The sequence below is a fragment of the Trichosurus vulpecula genome, chromosome 3 (genome assembly GCF_011100635.1).
Source record: "Trichosurus vulpecula isolate mTriVul1 chromosome 3, mTriVul1.pri, whole genome shotgun sequence".
Lineage (NCBI taxonomy): Eukaryota > Metazoa > Chordata > Mammalia > Diprotodontia > Phalangeridae > Trichosurus > Trichosurus vulpecula.
Window position 1 is genome coordinate 37,120,091 of NC_050575.1, and position 18,273 is coordinate 37,138,363.

General features: G+C 37.4%; 1 protein-coding gene across 1 annotated transcript in view; it reads right to left on the reverse strand.

Annotated features, from left to right (window-relative positions):
• TTC6 (tetratricopeptide repeat domain 6) overlaps positions 1-18,273 on the reverse strand; it is a 94,241-nt gene that overhangs the window by 47,386 nt on the left and 28,582 nt on the right. The window contains exons 5-6 of the mRNA XM_036749703.1: positions 14,736-14,896; positions 12,628-12,759 (exon numbers count right to left, since the gene is read on the reverse strand). Coding sequence (XP_036605598.1) covers positions 12,628-12,759; positions 14,736-14,896 — 293 coding nt within the window. The remainder of the gene's footprint in view (positions 1-12,627; positions 12,760-14,735; positions 14,897-18,273) is intronic.

Here is an 18,273-nt window from a genome sequence, read left to right on the forward strand (position 1 = left end):
GTGTTACACATTTCATTTATGTGTAGGAAATAATTATCTCTCCAATATTTAATTAACATTGTACAATGAGTACTTTTTACTCCCCCCTGTTTTGGAAGGTCCTTAGATAGGAGTCTTAAAGCACTTTTCCCTCAGGTTGCCAGAGTTGGGGCTTAACAAAAGAAAGAGAAAAGAGAATTGATCCCTCACATCTCATTAGAGGCCAGATACGAATGAACTCATTATAGACCATGTTCCTGGGTCCACAGAAGAAGGGTCCCTTATATGTCCTAGCTCCTCTGGGTCCAGCAGTCGTTTCTTAGTTTTAGAACTGAAAACCTGAAGTTCTAAGAGGCATGTCTCCAGTCCTTTCACCGTCTCTTCTACGAAGGAGACCAGCTTGCATTTTGTGCATCTGGCCATAGCAGAAACATAAACATTAAATATCCAATTAAAATTCTTCCCATTCTTAATAGTCATTTATGTCCTTTCTTCACCTCTGCACATTTAATCCTTTTGCTACCTTGTTTGATTCCTTTACAGGTCTATTCCCCTTTATTCCCTTTCTAGGTTTGCTTTCATTTATTTCCCTTATAATCTATTCCCTTTAATGACCCCTTAACTACTGGCTAGTCACACCCAACATCTTTTTCCTTCTCTTACTAGATTCTTATCTTGTCTTATTAATTTGTTTTATTTTTCTTGCCTTACCAAATAAGGCTCTTTCTCCTTGAGTTCTTTACTTTATCATTGGGTCCTCTCCCTCAAGACTTTTTTCCTTCAGGTTGAGTTTTTTCCTCCAACTTGAGTCAGTCTCTCAATTTCTCCTCAATTTTTTTTCTTGACTTCATAAAGTATTTCCTAGTAGTTGGAGCTATCCAGTGATGGATAGGTAGCATTCATGAGACGGCTAGACAATTACCTGTTGAGGCTGTATTAGGGAGTCTATTTCTCTGAGATAATTTCCATTTGTAGTTTCATAGCTTTAATTTCTTTTTCCAGCGAAGTAGAGGGTAATACTATATATTGCCTGTGAGAGGGCAGAGAACTTAAGGAAGCCTATAACTATATGTTATTTAGTATAGATATTGTTTTAATACCTATAATAAATAATTTTAAAAAGAAATAATGTTGCAAACACCCATACTTTATAAAACATGCTTTTAAACATGGTTTAAAATACAAAAATATATTTTAATGTGAAAATATTTTCAAAATGCAAATAAGAAGCAATATGAAAAAATTCTATTTGCTACTAAAATGGTAATTGAAATTATAAAAATACAAATCTTCATGAAGCCCTGATTTACCTAGCAGCTATTAGTCAAATCCATATTATATTCTATATATCAGTAGATCTGTGACATCAGTATGTTCTTTCTACTGTCACATATGAAAACCAATAAATGTCTGTCTATCCTACTCCAAAGCCTTAGTGTGGCATGGTGGGGATTCTGGGTTTTTGAATGATATGCCAGTACAATGCTGGAAAGATTTCAAAGTACAATCTTAGCAACAGATTGTAGCTGCTTTTTGAGGACCGTGGAGAGCCTTATGCTCTAACCCATAGACGAGCTACACATTGATGAATTCCTTTGGCTATAGCAACCCAGTAAAATCCATAGTACATAAAAATAACATATCAATTGCCACAAATTGACAGAATTCATATATATCTCAGATATCCTTCAATTTATCAATAATAAAAATATTTTTTTAATTAATTTTAATTTACTAAATAGATAATTTTGAACTTGCCCCAGTGATTGGCAAGACCATGTGAGAAATCCAGTATATGTGACAATATATCCTAGGATTCATTCCTGTTTGTATAGTCTTATATGCTAAATAAGAAATTAATTACTTCTTATGTCATAAAAATCTAAGATGCAATTGTTCCTTTGTGGTGATTAGTAATAGGTGAAATAATTTTAGAAAACCATTATATGCAGAACTCTCAGATGTATATAAGCACTCTCAAATGCTTCACTTAATTGCTCAGTGATTAATAAGAAATAGAAAGATAAAATAATTTGGAATTCCATATTTTATCAACTTGCTAACAGTTACCTACATTTCATAAATTTTGGGGGGACATTTTCTAGAATTATATCAAGTTTTTGTGAAATACTATGAATGAAAAGGTTTTTTCTGTATTTAAATAGAGTATTGTTTAATTCTATACTCTACAGCCAAGAAGGTACTCCAAAGACCAAAAGTAAAGGAGCCTCCTCTGTTACACCACCCATTCATGTTTGGCTTAAAGAGAAAACAAAACAAAACAACAGTCAGCATCTTGCCTATCCTTCAGCTTCATCTCTTCAGTCAAAAAACCAATCTTACCTTGTTGTAGTATTTCAGAACTCCTCTGTAGAGGAAGGCTCTCACACTGTTAGGAAAAATTCTGATTGCTTCATTACAGTTCAAAATTGCCTTGGAGTACCTCCCTTTTATTCCATAGTAAGCTGCACGACTCATATATGCCTTTTCAGAAAAGGAAAGATACATGCTGTAATAACATGGATTCTTAGAAAAATCACGATTCTGTATTTTAGGTCCCAGAAGTGTCAAACTTATTATATGCAGGCAGCAAACTCCCACAGAACTCCCTAGTAGGGCCCAAACCATATTAAAAGGTGATTGGGAAGTGTTTAGCAAAATAAATAAAAATATACCAGAGATAATGTTAATTTGTGGTTTTCTAAGTCAATATGCAACCCACAGTAATCTATTTTTATTTGAGTTTGAATCCACCGTTAGGCTATGATCTAAGAATCAAAATGTGCTAGCTTGAAAATGCATAGCATTTTTAAAAAGCAGACATCAATATGGTAGTAATTAAAACGACAACGAAATGAGTTTGGAACTCTTGAAACTCAATTTTAGATATGAAGCACCATCTAAAGAAAAGAGAACCAACTGGACACAGTGTGGTGTTAAATTAATTATCTGAAATACAAAAAAAGAATCTGAGGCATAAGACTTCTTCGTATTGATTTAATTTGCAAAGTTAGCATTTGCATATCAAACCAGGTCATCTTACTCCTCAGATGTCAGAGACAAAGGAGTGATTTACAAAGCTCATTTTTATAACAGAAAAGAGGAAAAAATTACAGCAATCTTAGGAAACTTGTTTTGAACATAATTTACTTGGACAAGGCGGGTCATCTAATTAGCTCACTTCTCCCAGGCTTTTTTAACCTAAATTCCTACTATTGGCACCATTTAGAGTGTGGACATGTCAGGGGGCATAATGGGGAGTTTGTAGGGTGGGACAACTATTAAATCTGATATTGTATTGGATTAGGGTCCCTATCAGCCTGTCTGTCAAAGTGAGATTGCCTTAGGAATCTGCCCTGCAGTTGTAGCATTTTGCAGTTAAGAGGCTTACTTTAAAGGTGGCTTCAGGGAGTTCAGGAAAAGGGGAAATAGACTGGGAAAGAGGAACTTGTGGCCTGTAGTTGGTAAATTAACAATCTCCACCCCACCCCCCATCCTCCAGCTGCCTGACAGGGGAATTTACCCTTTAAAAAATCTAATAATTCTATGATTATTTTATTCCTACGAAGATATGTGTCTTACTCTAAATTATCTGCTATTAAACAATAACATCTTACCAATCTATCTATTTCCTAAATCTATTGATTTTAGGCTAAATGGAATGTCTATGTTGGCTTAGCTTAGCTGTTAGGGCTAGCTTTTTTTAAAGAAGGGAATTTAATCCTTCAATCAAATTAAAAACAAACCAAAGTAATCAATATTAATTGATTTAAAGACTATTCCTTTTCAGTGGGGAAAAAGCAGCTGCTTGCACCCAAAGGGGTGATGATGTGGGTCCACAGGTGTCATTAGATGAAATGGCATCCAGTAAGAGAGGAGGAAGAAACAAGTAGTTGTGTTGGGTGACTTCCTGTTGATGGCTAGTGAGGCATCTACTTGTCAGTCTGGTAATAATAATAGACAGTTTGCTGTCGTTCTGGGGCAAGTATTTAGGACCTCAAAAGGAATTTCTCAAGTACCGGATAACTTCTCATAAATTATAAAGGCAAAAATAAAAAAGCTATTGCCCTAAAGAATCTAGAAATAATTGCTCAGGATTATCACCTTTGTCTTTAAGAGGCAAAGGCTTCAAAAGAAAAATAAGTTTTGGGGCAAATGTATTGGCCATCCTTAAAAAAACCCCTCACTTGATCCAACCATCCCAAACAGCTATTTCCTCTTTGTCTCAGATAAATTCCTTGAGAAATCTACCTACAATCAATGCCTCTGCTTCTTCTCCTCTCATTCTCTCTTAAATCTGACTTTAGCTCTCAACATTTGACTGAAACTGCTCTCTCCAGAGTTAATAGTGATCTCTTTATTGAAACCTAATGTCCTTTTCTCAGTGCCCACCCTTCTTTTGACTTTTTCGCAAGCTCTAACATAGTCAGAATCCCTTTTCTCCTGGATGCTACCTCTTGTCTAGGTTTTCATGACACTGTCCTCTTTCCATGTGCAGGCCTCTCATCTGACCTCTCCTCAATCTCCTTTGCTGTATGCTCCTACTTACAACTACTGACCATAAATTTTCTCCAAGATTTTGTCCAGGGCTCTCTTCTTTTCTTCCCCTATACTATCTTACTTGGTGATCTCATCATACATCCAATGATAATCCCAGACTTGTACATCCAGCCTTACCCTCCTCTTGAGCTCCATTCTCACTTCACCAGCTGAACTGGATGTCCCATAGGCATCTCAAAGTCAACATATCCAAGACAGAATCCATTATCTCTCCCCCGAAACTCTCTCCTTTTCTTATCTTCCTTATTACTGTAGAGGCCACTGCGATCGTTGCAGTCATCCAGGCTTGCAATTGTGACATCCACTTCAACGCCTCACTCTTGTACCACCCACACATTCAAGTCTGTCACTATATTTCCGCCTTCACAATTCTACCTTTCCATCTTCTTTACATCTCTCATTTAAGCCCCTTTTTTTCACTCACATAGCCATCATTCTGGTGCAGATCCTCATCGTCTCTCAGCTGTACTATTTCCCATTGATCTCTCTGCCTCACAACTCTCTCTATTCCCGTCTATCCTCTACTCAATTGCCAAAGCAATTTTTCTAAATTTCTCACAGGTCATCAAACCTCTATTCCACTCAATAAACTCTCCTGGCTTCCTTCAGGATCAAATATAAAATCCTTTATTTGGCATTTATTATCTTTCACAATCTGGCCCTTTCCTACCTTTCTCATTTTTTTCCAAGTTTTTTTTCCAAAACTTTACTCACCTGCATGTACTACACAATCCAGTGGCCTTCATATTTTATTTTGCACACAACATTCCAGCTTCCTACTCCATGCCTTTTCAATCACTGTCTTTCATGCCTTAAATATTCTCCTTTACCTCCTCCTCTTGGCTCTCGTGGCTTCCTTCAAACACCTTGAATCCAAATTTCATCAGTGCATTCTTCTAGGTCTACCGCTTCTTCTTTCCTACCTACACGCACTGCTATTTCCTCTCTTCTGAAATTATCTTTCATGTACATTTTGTGTGTCTTGAATATACCCAAGAGAATGCGAGCTACTTAAGGGCAGGGACTGTGTTTTGTCTTTCTTTGAATGTTTAGCACTTAGCATGGTGCCCGGATCAAGTGCTTAATCAATGCTTGTTGACAAGTTAAAATGATATTGACAGTAAAGGACATTTACATTTCTGGGCTACTGATTAAAATATGATAATTTTTGGCTCTTGCCCAGGGAAACGCTGATTCTAACAAAGGTTAGTATGAATGATTTGTTTGGGTTCTCACAAATCTAATTTAAAAAGAAGCTATAAACTCAAAAGGAAGGGAGAGGGAGAAACTCCCAAGATGGATACCATAAAAATAGCTACTATATGAGATGAATAATAATAGCAGAGATATCCAAAAATCCTCAGGAAAGAAAATTTAAGAAAAATATCAAAAATTGAAGTGATGACCTCAGAGTTCTCCTCACAGATGCACAAAATATAGAGGATAAGCAAGATGGTCCTAAAACAAAGAGGCAAATTTGACACCACAGGTATGGCTGAGACAGTGGGGGATGAGACTTGTGATCAGGACTTGGCTTTGGAATGGTAGGCCATATTCAAAAGAAATAGCATAAATAATGTTTGAATAGAATTGTATGATGATAAAGATGTCCAGAAAACAGAGTGGGGAAGTATGATGAAGAACATTTGGGCTAAAGTCAACAAAGACAAAAACAGAAGTGATATTATCATCCACACTGCTTGGATATAAGGAGGAATAGAGGAGATATCTTGAAAGCAAATCATAAGGCTGACCAGGAAACATTATATGGTTGTGACAGGGAATTTCAGTTTAGGGAATTTAGACCAGTGGTCTCTAAAGGGGATGGGGGTGGGGAAGGAATGTGCAATACAATGCTCTGGGATATGGAAACAATATCAGAACTTCTATGTCTGTTAATCGTCTAAAAAAGAAATTAAACTTTACAAATATTTAATATTTTGATTGACACTGGTACCCTCATATTACATACATTACAGGAGATATCTTAAGGAAAGAATGAGAGTAATGCAACAGAGAGGAGTTAACAGTGGTACCCTCACTTGTTCATTTGTGTTTAGCATATTTTAATAAATTTTACATGTTCCTGGTTAAGTGAATTTACAGATTGTATTATCTAGTTTTAACTAAACAAACTCACAAACTAGAGAAGCAGCTTAAAAAAATTCTTGTAAAGAAAACAGTTGAACAAAGGCAACATAACTCTGGCATATGTCCCATTCTCTTCATCTAATTCAGATCCTCATTGCCTTTCACCTGTACTAATAGCCTTTTTAATTGGTCTCCTTTCCTCAAATTTCTTCCTCTTGGTATCAGGTGCCAAGTTGATTGTTCTAACATGTAGGTCTGACTATGTCAGTTCTCTTCTCAGTTAGCTCCAGGGGTTCCTTCTTATCTCCAGAACCAAAGATAAAGTCCTCTATTTGGCATTTAATATGTCTGATATTTAAAGCTATTCATAACCTGATCTCTTCCTACGTCAAAGCTTTTTATATCTTACTCCCCTCCATACATAGTCTAAGATACTGCAAGACACTCCAGCTTCCAACTCTTTTTATTTTCACTGGTTGACTCTCATGTTAGCCAAGAAATATTTTTCTTTCATACATCTATCTCCTGGCTTCCTTGGCTTACTCAAGTATCAGCTAAAATCTTACCTTGGCAAGAAGTCTTTCCTGTTTCTCTTTAACCTTGGTGTTTTCCCTCTGAGATGATCTCCAATTTATTCTCTCTCTCTCTCTCTCTCTCTCTCTCTCTCTCTCTCTCTCTCTCTCTCCCTCTCCATCCATTTATCTCTTGTTTATACATAGTTGTTTGCATGTTGCTTAACCTTGTTGGATTGTAGACTCCTTGAGGACAGGGGTGGGTTTTGCCTTTCTTTACATCTTTAGTGGTTAGCAGAATGACTGGCACATAGTATGCATTTGGTAAATGTCTCTTGACTTGCCTAATAGTTTGTTTATTTTGTTGTGCCATCCCCCCAAGCTCATAGTTTTATTATTTCAATGGTCTTCTTGCTTTCACTTTTGTTAAATCTCTTCTTTGGTTTCTAAAATTCCCATTTTAGTCAAGAGATTGATCTCCCAGGATCACGCAGTAAATATCTGAGGTGATATGAATCCAAATCTCCTAAGCTAGAACTCTATCCACTACACTAGGCTGCCACTTTGGGGATAAGTGACCACTATATCTCTTATAATTTGTGGTAAAGTAGGAGAAGAAAGCTGAGCAAGATCGTCAGATACCCTGGATCTTAGGAAAATAAGTTTGAAAGTAATACTACAAAGAATTCGTAGTTTACCATGGACTAAAATTCTAAAGAAGTCAGCTCAAGAAAGATGGGAAGCTCTATGAATGAAATTCTGAAAACACAAAGAAAAATAGAACTCTGTCACCTCTGTCTGGAATGTTGTCTCTCCATACCTATTACCTCTCTTCCTTAGTTTTCCTGGCTTATTTCGAGTCTCTGCTTAAATGCTGCTGTCTTTAAGAGGTCTTTCCTGGGACCCGATCTCTCCTTGTCCCAGCTGTGATTGATTTGCCCTTTGAGGTTACACCTAATCTACTTTGTATATATCATGTATGGACCTAGTTATTTTCATGTTGTCTTGCCCACTGAAATGTGAGATTCTTGAGGGCCAGTAATCATGTTTTTGCCTTTTTTTGGTGTGTGTCGGGGGGTGGTATCCTCATGCTTAGCACAATGCCAGGGCCTTAATAAGTACTTAATAAATGCTTTCTAAAAGTCAATTAATTGATGAAATTTAGAGCACCACAGTTGATAGTGGGAAGTTGGAGTATGTCCAAAGGAAGGTAAACAGCATTATAGAAGGCCTCACCTTCATGCCATATGATGATCAACTGAAAAACCAATTGAGAATCAATTGAAAGGATGGTTAGCCTAGAGAAGATGTAAGCATGGTATGATAAGTGTCTTTAAATATCTAAAGGATTTTCATGTAAAAGGAGGATTAAACTTGTCCCGCTCAGCCTCACAAGGACAATATTGAAATGATGGGTAGAAGGAAACTATAAAGAATTAGATTTAATCTTGATGTAAGAAGAAAAACCTCTCATAATATTTGAACTGTCTAAAAACTAGTATGTACAACTAGTGGTTTCCTTCTGGTCAAGTAAAGCTGGATGAATAACCATTTACTAGACAAGATATAAAGGGGATTCTTATTCAGGTGTGAGATGGCCTAGAAACCTATAAAACCACTCTCAGAATATTTTTAAATGCATAAGATAAAATGCATAGCATTACAAAGGAAATCTTTTGAAATGTGGTTATCCAATTTTTTTTTAAGTTTACGGAGTCCAGGTTAAGAGCCCCTGACCTAGATAGTCTTTAAGGATATTACTAATTGTAGGACTTTGATTTAGTGAGCAAGAAATAATCTATAAGTAGCACATAGAGTGAAGGCAAAATATGTCTCCTTTAAAAAACTGTTAATAAAGATGTATGTGAATTGTGGTTATTGATCACATTAAGTTAGGATGACAAATCAAGGATCAAAGGATTTAGAGGTAGAAAGAGTCTTAGGATTTCAATGACTTTTTAACTATTTAGCAACATTATATGCATTCAAATCATAAACAGTGAAAATTCAAATACCTGATAATGTTTTGGATTGATGGTAATTGCTCGATTGAAATCCTGCACACTTTTATCCTTCTGGAGTTTCACTTTACAAAGGCCTCGATGATAAAAGGCCTCAGCATATTCAGGATGTACTTTTACTGCTGTGTTAAAACAGTCAAAGGCCTATAAAGGTCCCGTAGTAAAAAAGAAACAACTTGGATCAATAAACCATATGCCATCACTTTTGAAAGGCCAATAAAATAGTATGTGAATTTTAAAACAATAACTCTGTCTCTATGGATACTTTTATTGCTATTTTTAAAAGCATTATGTAAAGCAAATAGAAATAAAAATTTATAAATAACATTCTATAATTATTTACAGACCTATTTACTATATGCTGCTTTGCAAAACATTTGCAACTGAGCTAATGAATACTAAACAATGATTACTATGTTTAGAAAAATATTTGCTCCTCACTTGAATGGTGTGTATAATAATAATAATGTCACATTATTATTAATTTCTATTTACATAGTACCTTACAGTTACAAAAATTTTTCTTATACATATTATTTTATGTCACATTTGAAATAGCCTTGGAAGGGAAGCAGAACATGTGTTATTAACTAATTTTTACAGATTTTGAATATCAATCAATTAAATTACATGGCTTGCTCGTAACCGACGTAATTTACTCGGTGACAAAGCAAGAACTTATACCCACGACCTTACCGTAGTTGGTAATATACTGACTTCAAGTTTTGCTCACGATAAAAAGGAATGCCAGGTTAATTTTCAGTGGAGCCTACTTGAATCTCTATTAATGCTTATCAATGGAGAATCAGGAATGAAATTTCAATTATGCTTCAAAAGTATTTCTAGCTCTAAGATCTTATAATCCCAATATATGTAAGGTTTTTCAAGGACAAGGAGTGTTAGAACATTCTTACATTGTCCAGGAATAAACAATACTGGTTGGGGAGCCAGAAATGTTTTAATTATAGTTTACATTTGTTCCTCCTGAAAAAATGGGTGCATCCCCTGAACAGAGTACAGGAGAAAGTACAAAGTACTCAGATGGACGCCAGTCCTTTTATAGAGTCCCACCTCGAATCTCCCACCAGGCTCTTTATTGACCAGACTGCCTACGTCATGCCCTCCTCAAATGGCTCATTTAAGCATGCGTCTAACCTTTCACCTGACCTACCAGAAGCCTGGTTTCTGCTAAAGCTGGGGTTGGGGAGGGGGTGGAAGAGGAATACTTTCAACTCTGTGGAAACAAAACTGCTCCCCCAGTTTCTTACAAGGAGTAAGGGTTGTATTTCATCTTTGTATCTCCAGTGCCATGACTTGCAGTTGACTTTGATTTGAGTGAGGGAGGGCTCTGCAAGGTCACCAGCCTCACTTCAGAGCCATTTGGGTCCAGTGGCCTGATATTCACTGACTGGAGATGGCCCAGGATGCATTGGGAGACCCTGGCCCTTTCAGGCCGAAGTCTTCTCATTTTGAGTGGGGTAATGCCCATCCCCTGATGTCAGGGTCCTCTTCCAGAATGAAGGACAAACACAACCTGTGAGTAGCCTCTTCCCCTCCCCCTTTCCCTCTCCCTTTCCCTCCCCCTGTCCTTCTTCCTCTTCCTCTCCTTCCCCTTCTCCTTCTGCCTCTCCTGCTCCTTCTCCCTTCCCTTCCCCTCCCTCTCCACCTTTCCCACCCCCTTCCCCTCCTCTTCTCCCTTACCTCTCTCTCCCTCTACCCCTTCCTCCCCTTCTGCCCAAAGGAAGGTACATTTAGATGGCTGAAGGCTGCCTCCTTAACTTTGGGTTTACTGGCTAGATTTTTCTCAAAATCCAAGCCTTAAACCCAGTTCACTCTGGAGCTCATGGACTGGAAATAGGTCCCTGCCCTCCTAGCACAGAGTGAATGTAAATACTAAACAGTAATTGTTTCTCTTTTGGTCAGGAACCCAGAGGGCCTTCCCCTCCCAGTTTGATTTTTTTTTTTTGAGTTTTAATTAAAAGGGCCATCCCTTGATTAACTTCTTAAAGAGGTCTATTCACTGAATGGGCATTACATCACTCAAAGTGAGAACCTGAGAAGATCTTAGACTGAAAGGGCCAGGGTCTCCCATTGCATCCTGGGCTATCTCCAGTCATCCTGGTGAATATCAGGCCACTGGATCCAGATGGCTCTGGAGGAGAAAGTGAGGCTGGTGACCTTGCACAGCCCTCCCTCACTCAAATCAAAGTCAACTTCAAGCCATGTCATCATTACCCTGATGTCATGGTCTTCTTCAAGAATCAAGGACAAACACAACAACAAAAACAATCCCCAGTGCCTGGCACAGTGCCTAATAGGCAGTGGGCATTTAGGAAATGTGTGTGTGTGTGTGTGTGTGTGTGTGTGTGTGTGTTTAAATTAAAGTTGCACTCTGACCATCCAGAAGAAATAAACAAAAAAAAAAGCAGGAGGGCAAGGAATGAACCTTAGATTCTTTGGAATTTCTTGTTAGAACAGCTAACCTGCAGCCCTACTAAGTACTAATGTGACCTTTAGGCCAAAATATACATATCAGTGCAAGAGTACAGCAAAATGTCACACACAACATAAAGAATATCTATGGATCCTTCTGTTAAGCTGTAAGTTTAGAATACTGACCAACTGCATAGACGTTAGCCCCTGAAATCACAAATGTGCGTGAGTATCTGTTTAAGGATGAAGGAGTTACCCATTGCATTATCCATATACTATTATATACTATTTTTATTTTGAATATGTAAGATAATGGTCACAATACTGAAGTGTGAATTTTATTATGTAATGCTCGAGGTTGTCTATACAGTGTCCCAAAAGTCTTCATGTAGCTTTAAACTATTAATAGCTTTTATTGTTAATAAAAGAACACCCAGTGTTAGCTGCAGAATTACATGGCTATTGTCGGACTGCTAATGTTAATGACTAAGTTCTACATACTTTGATTAGCCACCGTAATTGGCAGTACAGAGTGGCTAATTGGTCACCATCTAGTCTGATGTTTTTCATAACACTGAGACATGTGTTTCAGGACAAAGATTGCTTCATAAAATAAGTTGGATTATTTTATGAAAATATTTTCTAGAATTAGACGTGTTGAGTGTATTTTGAACATTTGTACCTAAGATACCAGTCATGAAAGAGACATGAAGAATCATTATTGAATAATGACATCACTATGATAATAAATCATTACAATGAATAACATCAGCTCCATTACTGAATAATTATATTTAGATACGGTAGAACTAGGATTGAGTGAGTTGGCTCAATAATATTTATGTAATTTTCTTGAGTTTAGCTTACCACAGAATCTGTAACAGTGGTGATGTTGTAGAAGAAGTCTTAGACTACCTTGGGGGGATATAACCTTTATAAGTGGGATTCTTGCATATAACCAAAAAATGCTATATTCCTTAACAGTTTCCAAAAGTAACAAATACATATATCTTAAAAATCTCAGAAAATACCAATTGGAAATTCTCTTCTTCCATGTAGCAAAGACCTAAGTAATAGTGACATTCTGCAGGCAGAAATGATCCCTTTGACGTCTTGTCTGAAGTTATTGAGTCCAAAGCCCTTTTAAAAGTTATCACAGCATTCTACAATGACAAAAAAAGTGAAACTTTTTTTCTTATTTGTTTAGAATCACAGAATTTTAGAATTGAAAGGACTCTTAAAGATCAACCAGTCTAACTTTGCCATTTAAAAAGAGGTCCAGAAAAGTCACTCATCTAGGCAGTGTCAAACCAAGAATTAAAACTAAGTTTCCTGACCCTCCATCTAATATTCTTTCCATAACAACATGAAACTATTGTAGTATGTTTATGGTAAATATGTTGAGTGGATTTTCTTAGAAAATTAAAATTTAGGAGTATTAGCTTAAGGAGTTCCTGAAAATATTAAAGAATTATATCCTTGAAGTTCAAGTAAGACATTCATTCTGTTTCAAGCGACATTCCCTAGTGATTTAGGGAGGCAAAATATTATGGGTCTAATTAAGGAGTACTCATGAAAAAATCTGATATACATTTAATTTTTAAACAATTTTTACTTTGCTTTTTAAAAATAAAAGGAGACTCTACTGCCATTTGAAATTAAACTACTAACAAATCATTCTTTTTAGCTATTGAGTAAATACCAGCTTGAACAGACTAATGAAGAAAACCAATTTCTTAAATTTCTAAAACCAACTCCATAATAAAAGAAAATTAATTTTATATGGATATGCATATATTTATATTCACTGGGATCTGTTTTTAAAAGAGTTCTTTAATTTTGCCTATTTTTTTACTGTTTAAGAAGCCAGAACAGTTGAAGTTTAGGTTTTGTGAAGTGCATACCTGGTTTGATTTGGACTGCAAATCTAATTAGTCCAGAGTTCCCTTTCTTTCTTCTACTCCCATCCCAGCAAGACATTCTCAATCTGTCTTATTCCTTCTATTCAGCCTTCAGCAAGCTCAACCAAGTACCTAGTGCGACATTCTTCTCACAGGCTTCAATTTGAAGTACACTTACTTCTCAAATTGGTCTGAATGTCTAATTGGCCTATATCCACTGTATTTGGTTTTGAATATTCAAACTCAACCAAAAGAAGTTATCTTTTCCCCTAAACCCACTCCACCTCCAAAATTCTTCTTCTTCTTTTTTTTTTTCTATTGAACCCACTGCCAACTTTGCAAACATTCAGGTTTGCAATCATGGTATCATCCTTGGTTCTTCCTTCTCCCTCTAGCTCTCCAATTCAATCAGTGGCAATAGCTACTATTCTAGTTCAGGTCCTCACCACCTACTATAAGAGCCTCGTAAGTGGGCTTCCTACTTCTAATCTGTCCCCTCTCCAAACTATGGAGCCAATGAAACTGCTATCCGCTAGATCAGGAATCAGCACATCATGGCTCCAGGGTCAAATCCATCCCACTGACTGTTTTTGTACAGCCTTCAAGTTGGTAATTAATGTAAAAAATACTATCCAACAGGCCAGATTTGGCCAGTGGGTCATAGTTTGCTCATCCCTGAACTAGACTAGTTATCATAAGCTCTCATCCTGATAAACCAAGGGTACAAGAGCTATTAAAAATGGTTCCAATACTTCAAGGATTAGTGATTTTTGTCAGCATTCCTTTCACAAGATCAGATCACATTCTCTCCATATCTTAAGGTAAATAATCATTATAAATTACGAGACTGAAAAATAAAATGTACTGATGATGAAGTTCCCTGAATTTCATTAGGGTGGTCTTCAGATAGGTCATAGTCTGTCATTGGGCTTATATTCAGAGCCTTTCTAGTTTGATAGATCTAAAAGATCTTGTGCTCTACTTGCAAGAGCCAAAGTCACCTCCATGCCATCATGAACCATCTTAGTAAGACTTCCTATAACAGTTTTCTAAGTTCCATAAAGTAAGGCATTATATGGAAAGAGAAAACTCCACTATAAATTTAAAAGCAATGTTTTATATATATATATATATATATATATATATATGTGTGTGTGTGTGTGTGTGTGTGTGTGTGTGTGTGTATACATTATATATAGCATATTGATTCTATAAACACATTTATTAAATTTTCTCACCTTTATTTTTCTGGCCTTCATTTGGGCTTTTCCCAATAGTATGTACATGGCAGGCTCTGGCCTACACAATGTAACTGTAAATAAGATTTTTATAGCTTCTTTGTGATGATTACAAAATGAAAAAACCAATGATTGCTGAATAGGAGACAACTCAAAGGAACCTAAAAGTGAAAAAAAATTTTCTGTAAATGTTTCATGTGACCTTCTTCTAATTCATGTAATATCAAAATGGTATTTATTTTTTGGGAGAGATTATTTTGAGAAAATCTTGTAATTCAAGAACTGTATATTACAATCATATCAACTAATTCATTAAGTATTATATTAAGACCTCTTTACTCTAAGTAACTAATAAATGGTGCCAGCTATACTAACAAAATAAAAAGGATTTCTATCATCTATACTAGATGGGAACTGGGGCTACCAGAAGGGCCAGCCAACAATCAGTCTGCTAATTTCTATGTTACCTGTACTCAGAGATTGAAGCAATCTGTGTTCACTCAAGAGCAGTGTTGATTGATGGGTCCTTGGAGGGAGAGGGAACCTAGTGATTGACTACTGGCACAAGAACAGTTTCAGGTTTAAGCTACTTTGTGGGTTTAAAACCACTCAAAATTATGACTCATGAGCCCCACCAATACTTTTACTAGTTAGGCAAAGAACACAATCAACCAACCAAGCCGTCAATCAACAAACCAGGAGGCACAGTGAATAGAATATTAGATTCAGAGTCAATAAGAATTGAATTTGAATCTTGCCACAGATACTCACTCACTGTGTGACCCTGGCCAAGCCACTTAATCTCACTTAGCTTCAATAGTGTCTACCTTGTTGTAAGGCTTGTTGTAAGACTCAAATAGAATATATGTTTCTTGGCAAACTTTGTAAACCTTAAAGCACTTTACAAACTCTAGCAATGAGTTATTACCTACTGCGTGTGAGACATTGGAGGTACAAAGACAAAAACCCAAAGAATGCCTGCTCTCAAGGAACTTGTATACTTTTTGGGGAAACAATACATAGAAAGATGAGTAAATACAAAATATATACATAGTAATTGGGGGGAACATCATTCATAGAAGGATCAGGAAAGATCTCATGTAGGAGAGGGCACTTGTATAAAACTTTGAAAGAAGTCAGGGATTCTAATAGATGAAGGTCTGGAGCAAGCGTATTCCAGGCATGGGCTATAGCTTGTGTAAAGGCATACAGATGGGAAGTGGAATGCCATTACATGAGGAAGAGTAAGCAGGTCAAGTTGTCTAGAACATAAGAGTGCATGAAGGGGAGTAATGTATAAGAAGCTTGGAAAAGTGGCCTGGAGCCAGAGTGTAAAGGCCTTTAAATTTCAAACTAAGGAGTTCAGATTTTATCCAAGAGGCAGGTAGGGGTGCTGGGGCTTGTTGAATGCGAGAATGATGTCACTTCAACTGTGCTTTCAGAATATCACTTTTGCAGAGGTGGACGGGATAGATTGGAGAGGGAAGCCATTTGTAGCAGGTAGTCCAATTAGTAGACTCATGACAAGGCCCAGGCAAGAAGTAATGAAAGCCTTAACCATGCGATCCATGGTTCTATACGTGGAGAGAAATGGATGATGTGAGGGATGTTGTGGAGATAGGACTGAGAAGACTTATCAAGTGATTGGAGATGAAAGTGTGGAGTGACAGTGAAGCATTAAGGATAACTCTTAGGTTGCAGAGCTGGGTGACTGGAAGAAGAGTGGTAATCTCAATAGAAACAGGGGAGAGAGAGGAGGCTTTGGGGAAGGAAGATAGGAGCTTTCTCTTATGGTGTTTAACTTGAGATGCATTTAGTTCAAAGCAAAAGAATAGTAAGAAAATTAATAATGAACATTTCCCACATAAAATTGAATCTTACTCCCTTGTAAATATACTCATCAGCAGTAGAAAGAATAGACACAGTTCTATAGCAGGAATAGAGGGACACATGTTTGGAAGTTACACATATGACTTGTATTCTGTTGGGGAAAACACCGCATAGACGAATAAGTAAATACCAACTTTATAGAAAGTAAATGCAAAATGATTTGGGAGGCCCTCTCAATTTGGGGGGAATCAGGAAATGTCTCACATAGGAGGTGGCAACTGTGGCCTCTTTGTGACCAAGACTTATTTGTGAAAGGTCACAGATACAGGGAATATACATAGCCAGGGTATATGCATGCAGAAGCAATTCATACCTCTCATGCCGCAAGGCTGCCAATATCTTCTGGTAATGTCTTATGCTGTTTCTGCTGGGCCTGCTCCCTGCTGGTCTCTTATGGATGGCAGGGATCAGTTGTCTGATCTCGTGGCTATATGTCACCACTTATTTCTTAGTGTTGAGCTTCTCTCTGTTAATAGAGTCTGAGTTTGACCTCTTCAGGGCACCTGCTGGCCACTTTGGTTCCCAACTACTAGGGCACAGGGACTAGAAAGCATTTCCCTGATAAGGACAAAGCTGTGATGCTCCACAACCAGATACAAGCCAACACAATCTCCAGTAATGGAGGTCCTGAAATCACAGCTCAACCCTGGCCTATCAGAAGAGAAATAGAAGCAACTTGGGCCACCATAGGCAACTCAGATATTCATGTCTTGGCACTGGTAGTCATAGCAGGAGACAAGTATCTGGGCAGGGCATCATTGCCACGTGGGCTATGGAGAACACTATGAACTCCATCATCCCTGTCAGAGCCACAGCAGGATCCTTCAAAGAAAGGAAGATAGAGATCCTCCAAGGTCAGAGCCCACAGTAGGCTACATGGCACAGACAGAAAGCAAGGATTGAGTAAGAGGGTGGCTTAAATGCCAGCCACTCCTTGCAGATCAGCAACAGTAGTACTGTCCAGAAAACAGAAGGGGCAGACCTAAACAAGTCCTACCCAACCCATCCCAGAATGTTCAGAAGAATGACCTGATACAAAATATTCATCCAAGAACTGAGGCTGAAAATATGAGTAAACAGTTGTTTTGTTCAGTCGTTTTAGTCATGTCTGACTGTTCATGACCCCATTTGGGGTTTTCTTGGCAAAGATATTGGAGTGGTTTGCCATTTCCTTCTCCAGCTCATTTTACAGATGAGGTAACTGAGGCCAACAGAGTTAAGTGATTTGCCCAGGGTCACACAGCTAGCAAATATCTGAGGCCATATTTGAACTCAGGAAGATGAGTCTTCCTGACTTCAGGCCCAACACTTTTATCCACTGTGCCACCCAGCTGCCCCTTTCTTCATAACTCCATGGACTCGTTCATTGAATTTTCTTGGCAAACATACTGGAATGGTTTGCCATTTCCTTCTCCAGTGTGTCCCCATTTTACAGACGAAGAACTGAGGCAAATAAAGGTCAAGTGATTTGCCCAGAGTCATGCAGCTAGTAAGAAATTGTAGAAAATGTTAAGCATAATTAAGAAATGAACTGGGTTAAGAGCATCAAGGGAAGCCTGTGACAGAATATATCAAGATACTTATTGGTATTCTGTTATCAAAACTGACTGGAAAGAAAGAGTTCAAAGCAATTAACACCTATGTAATA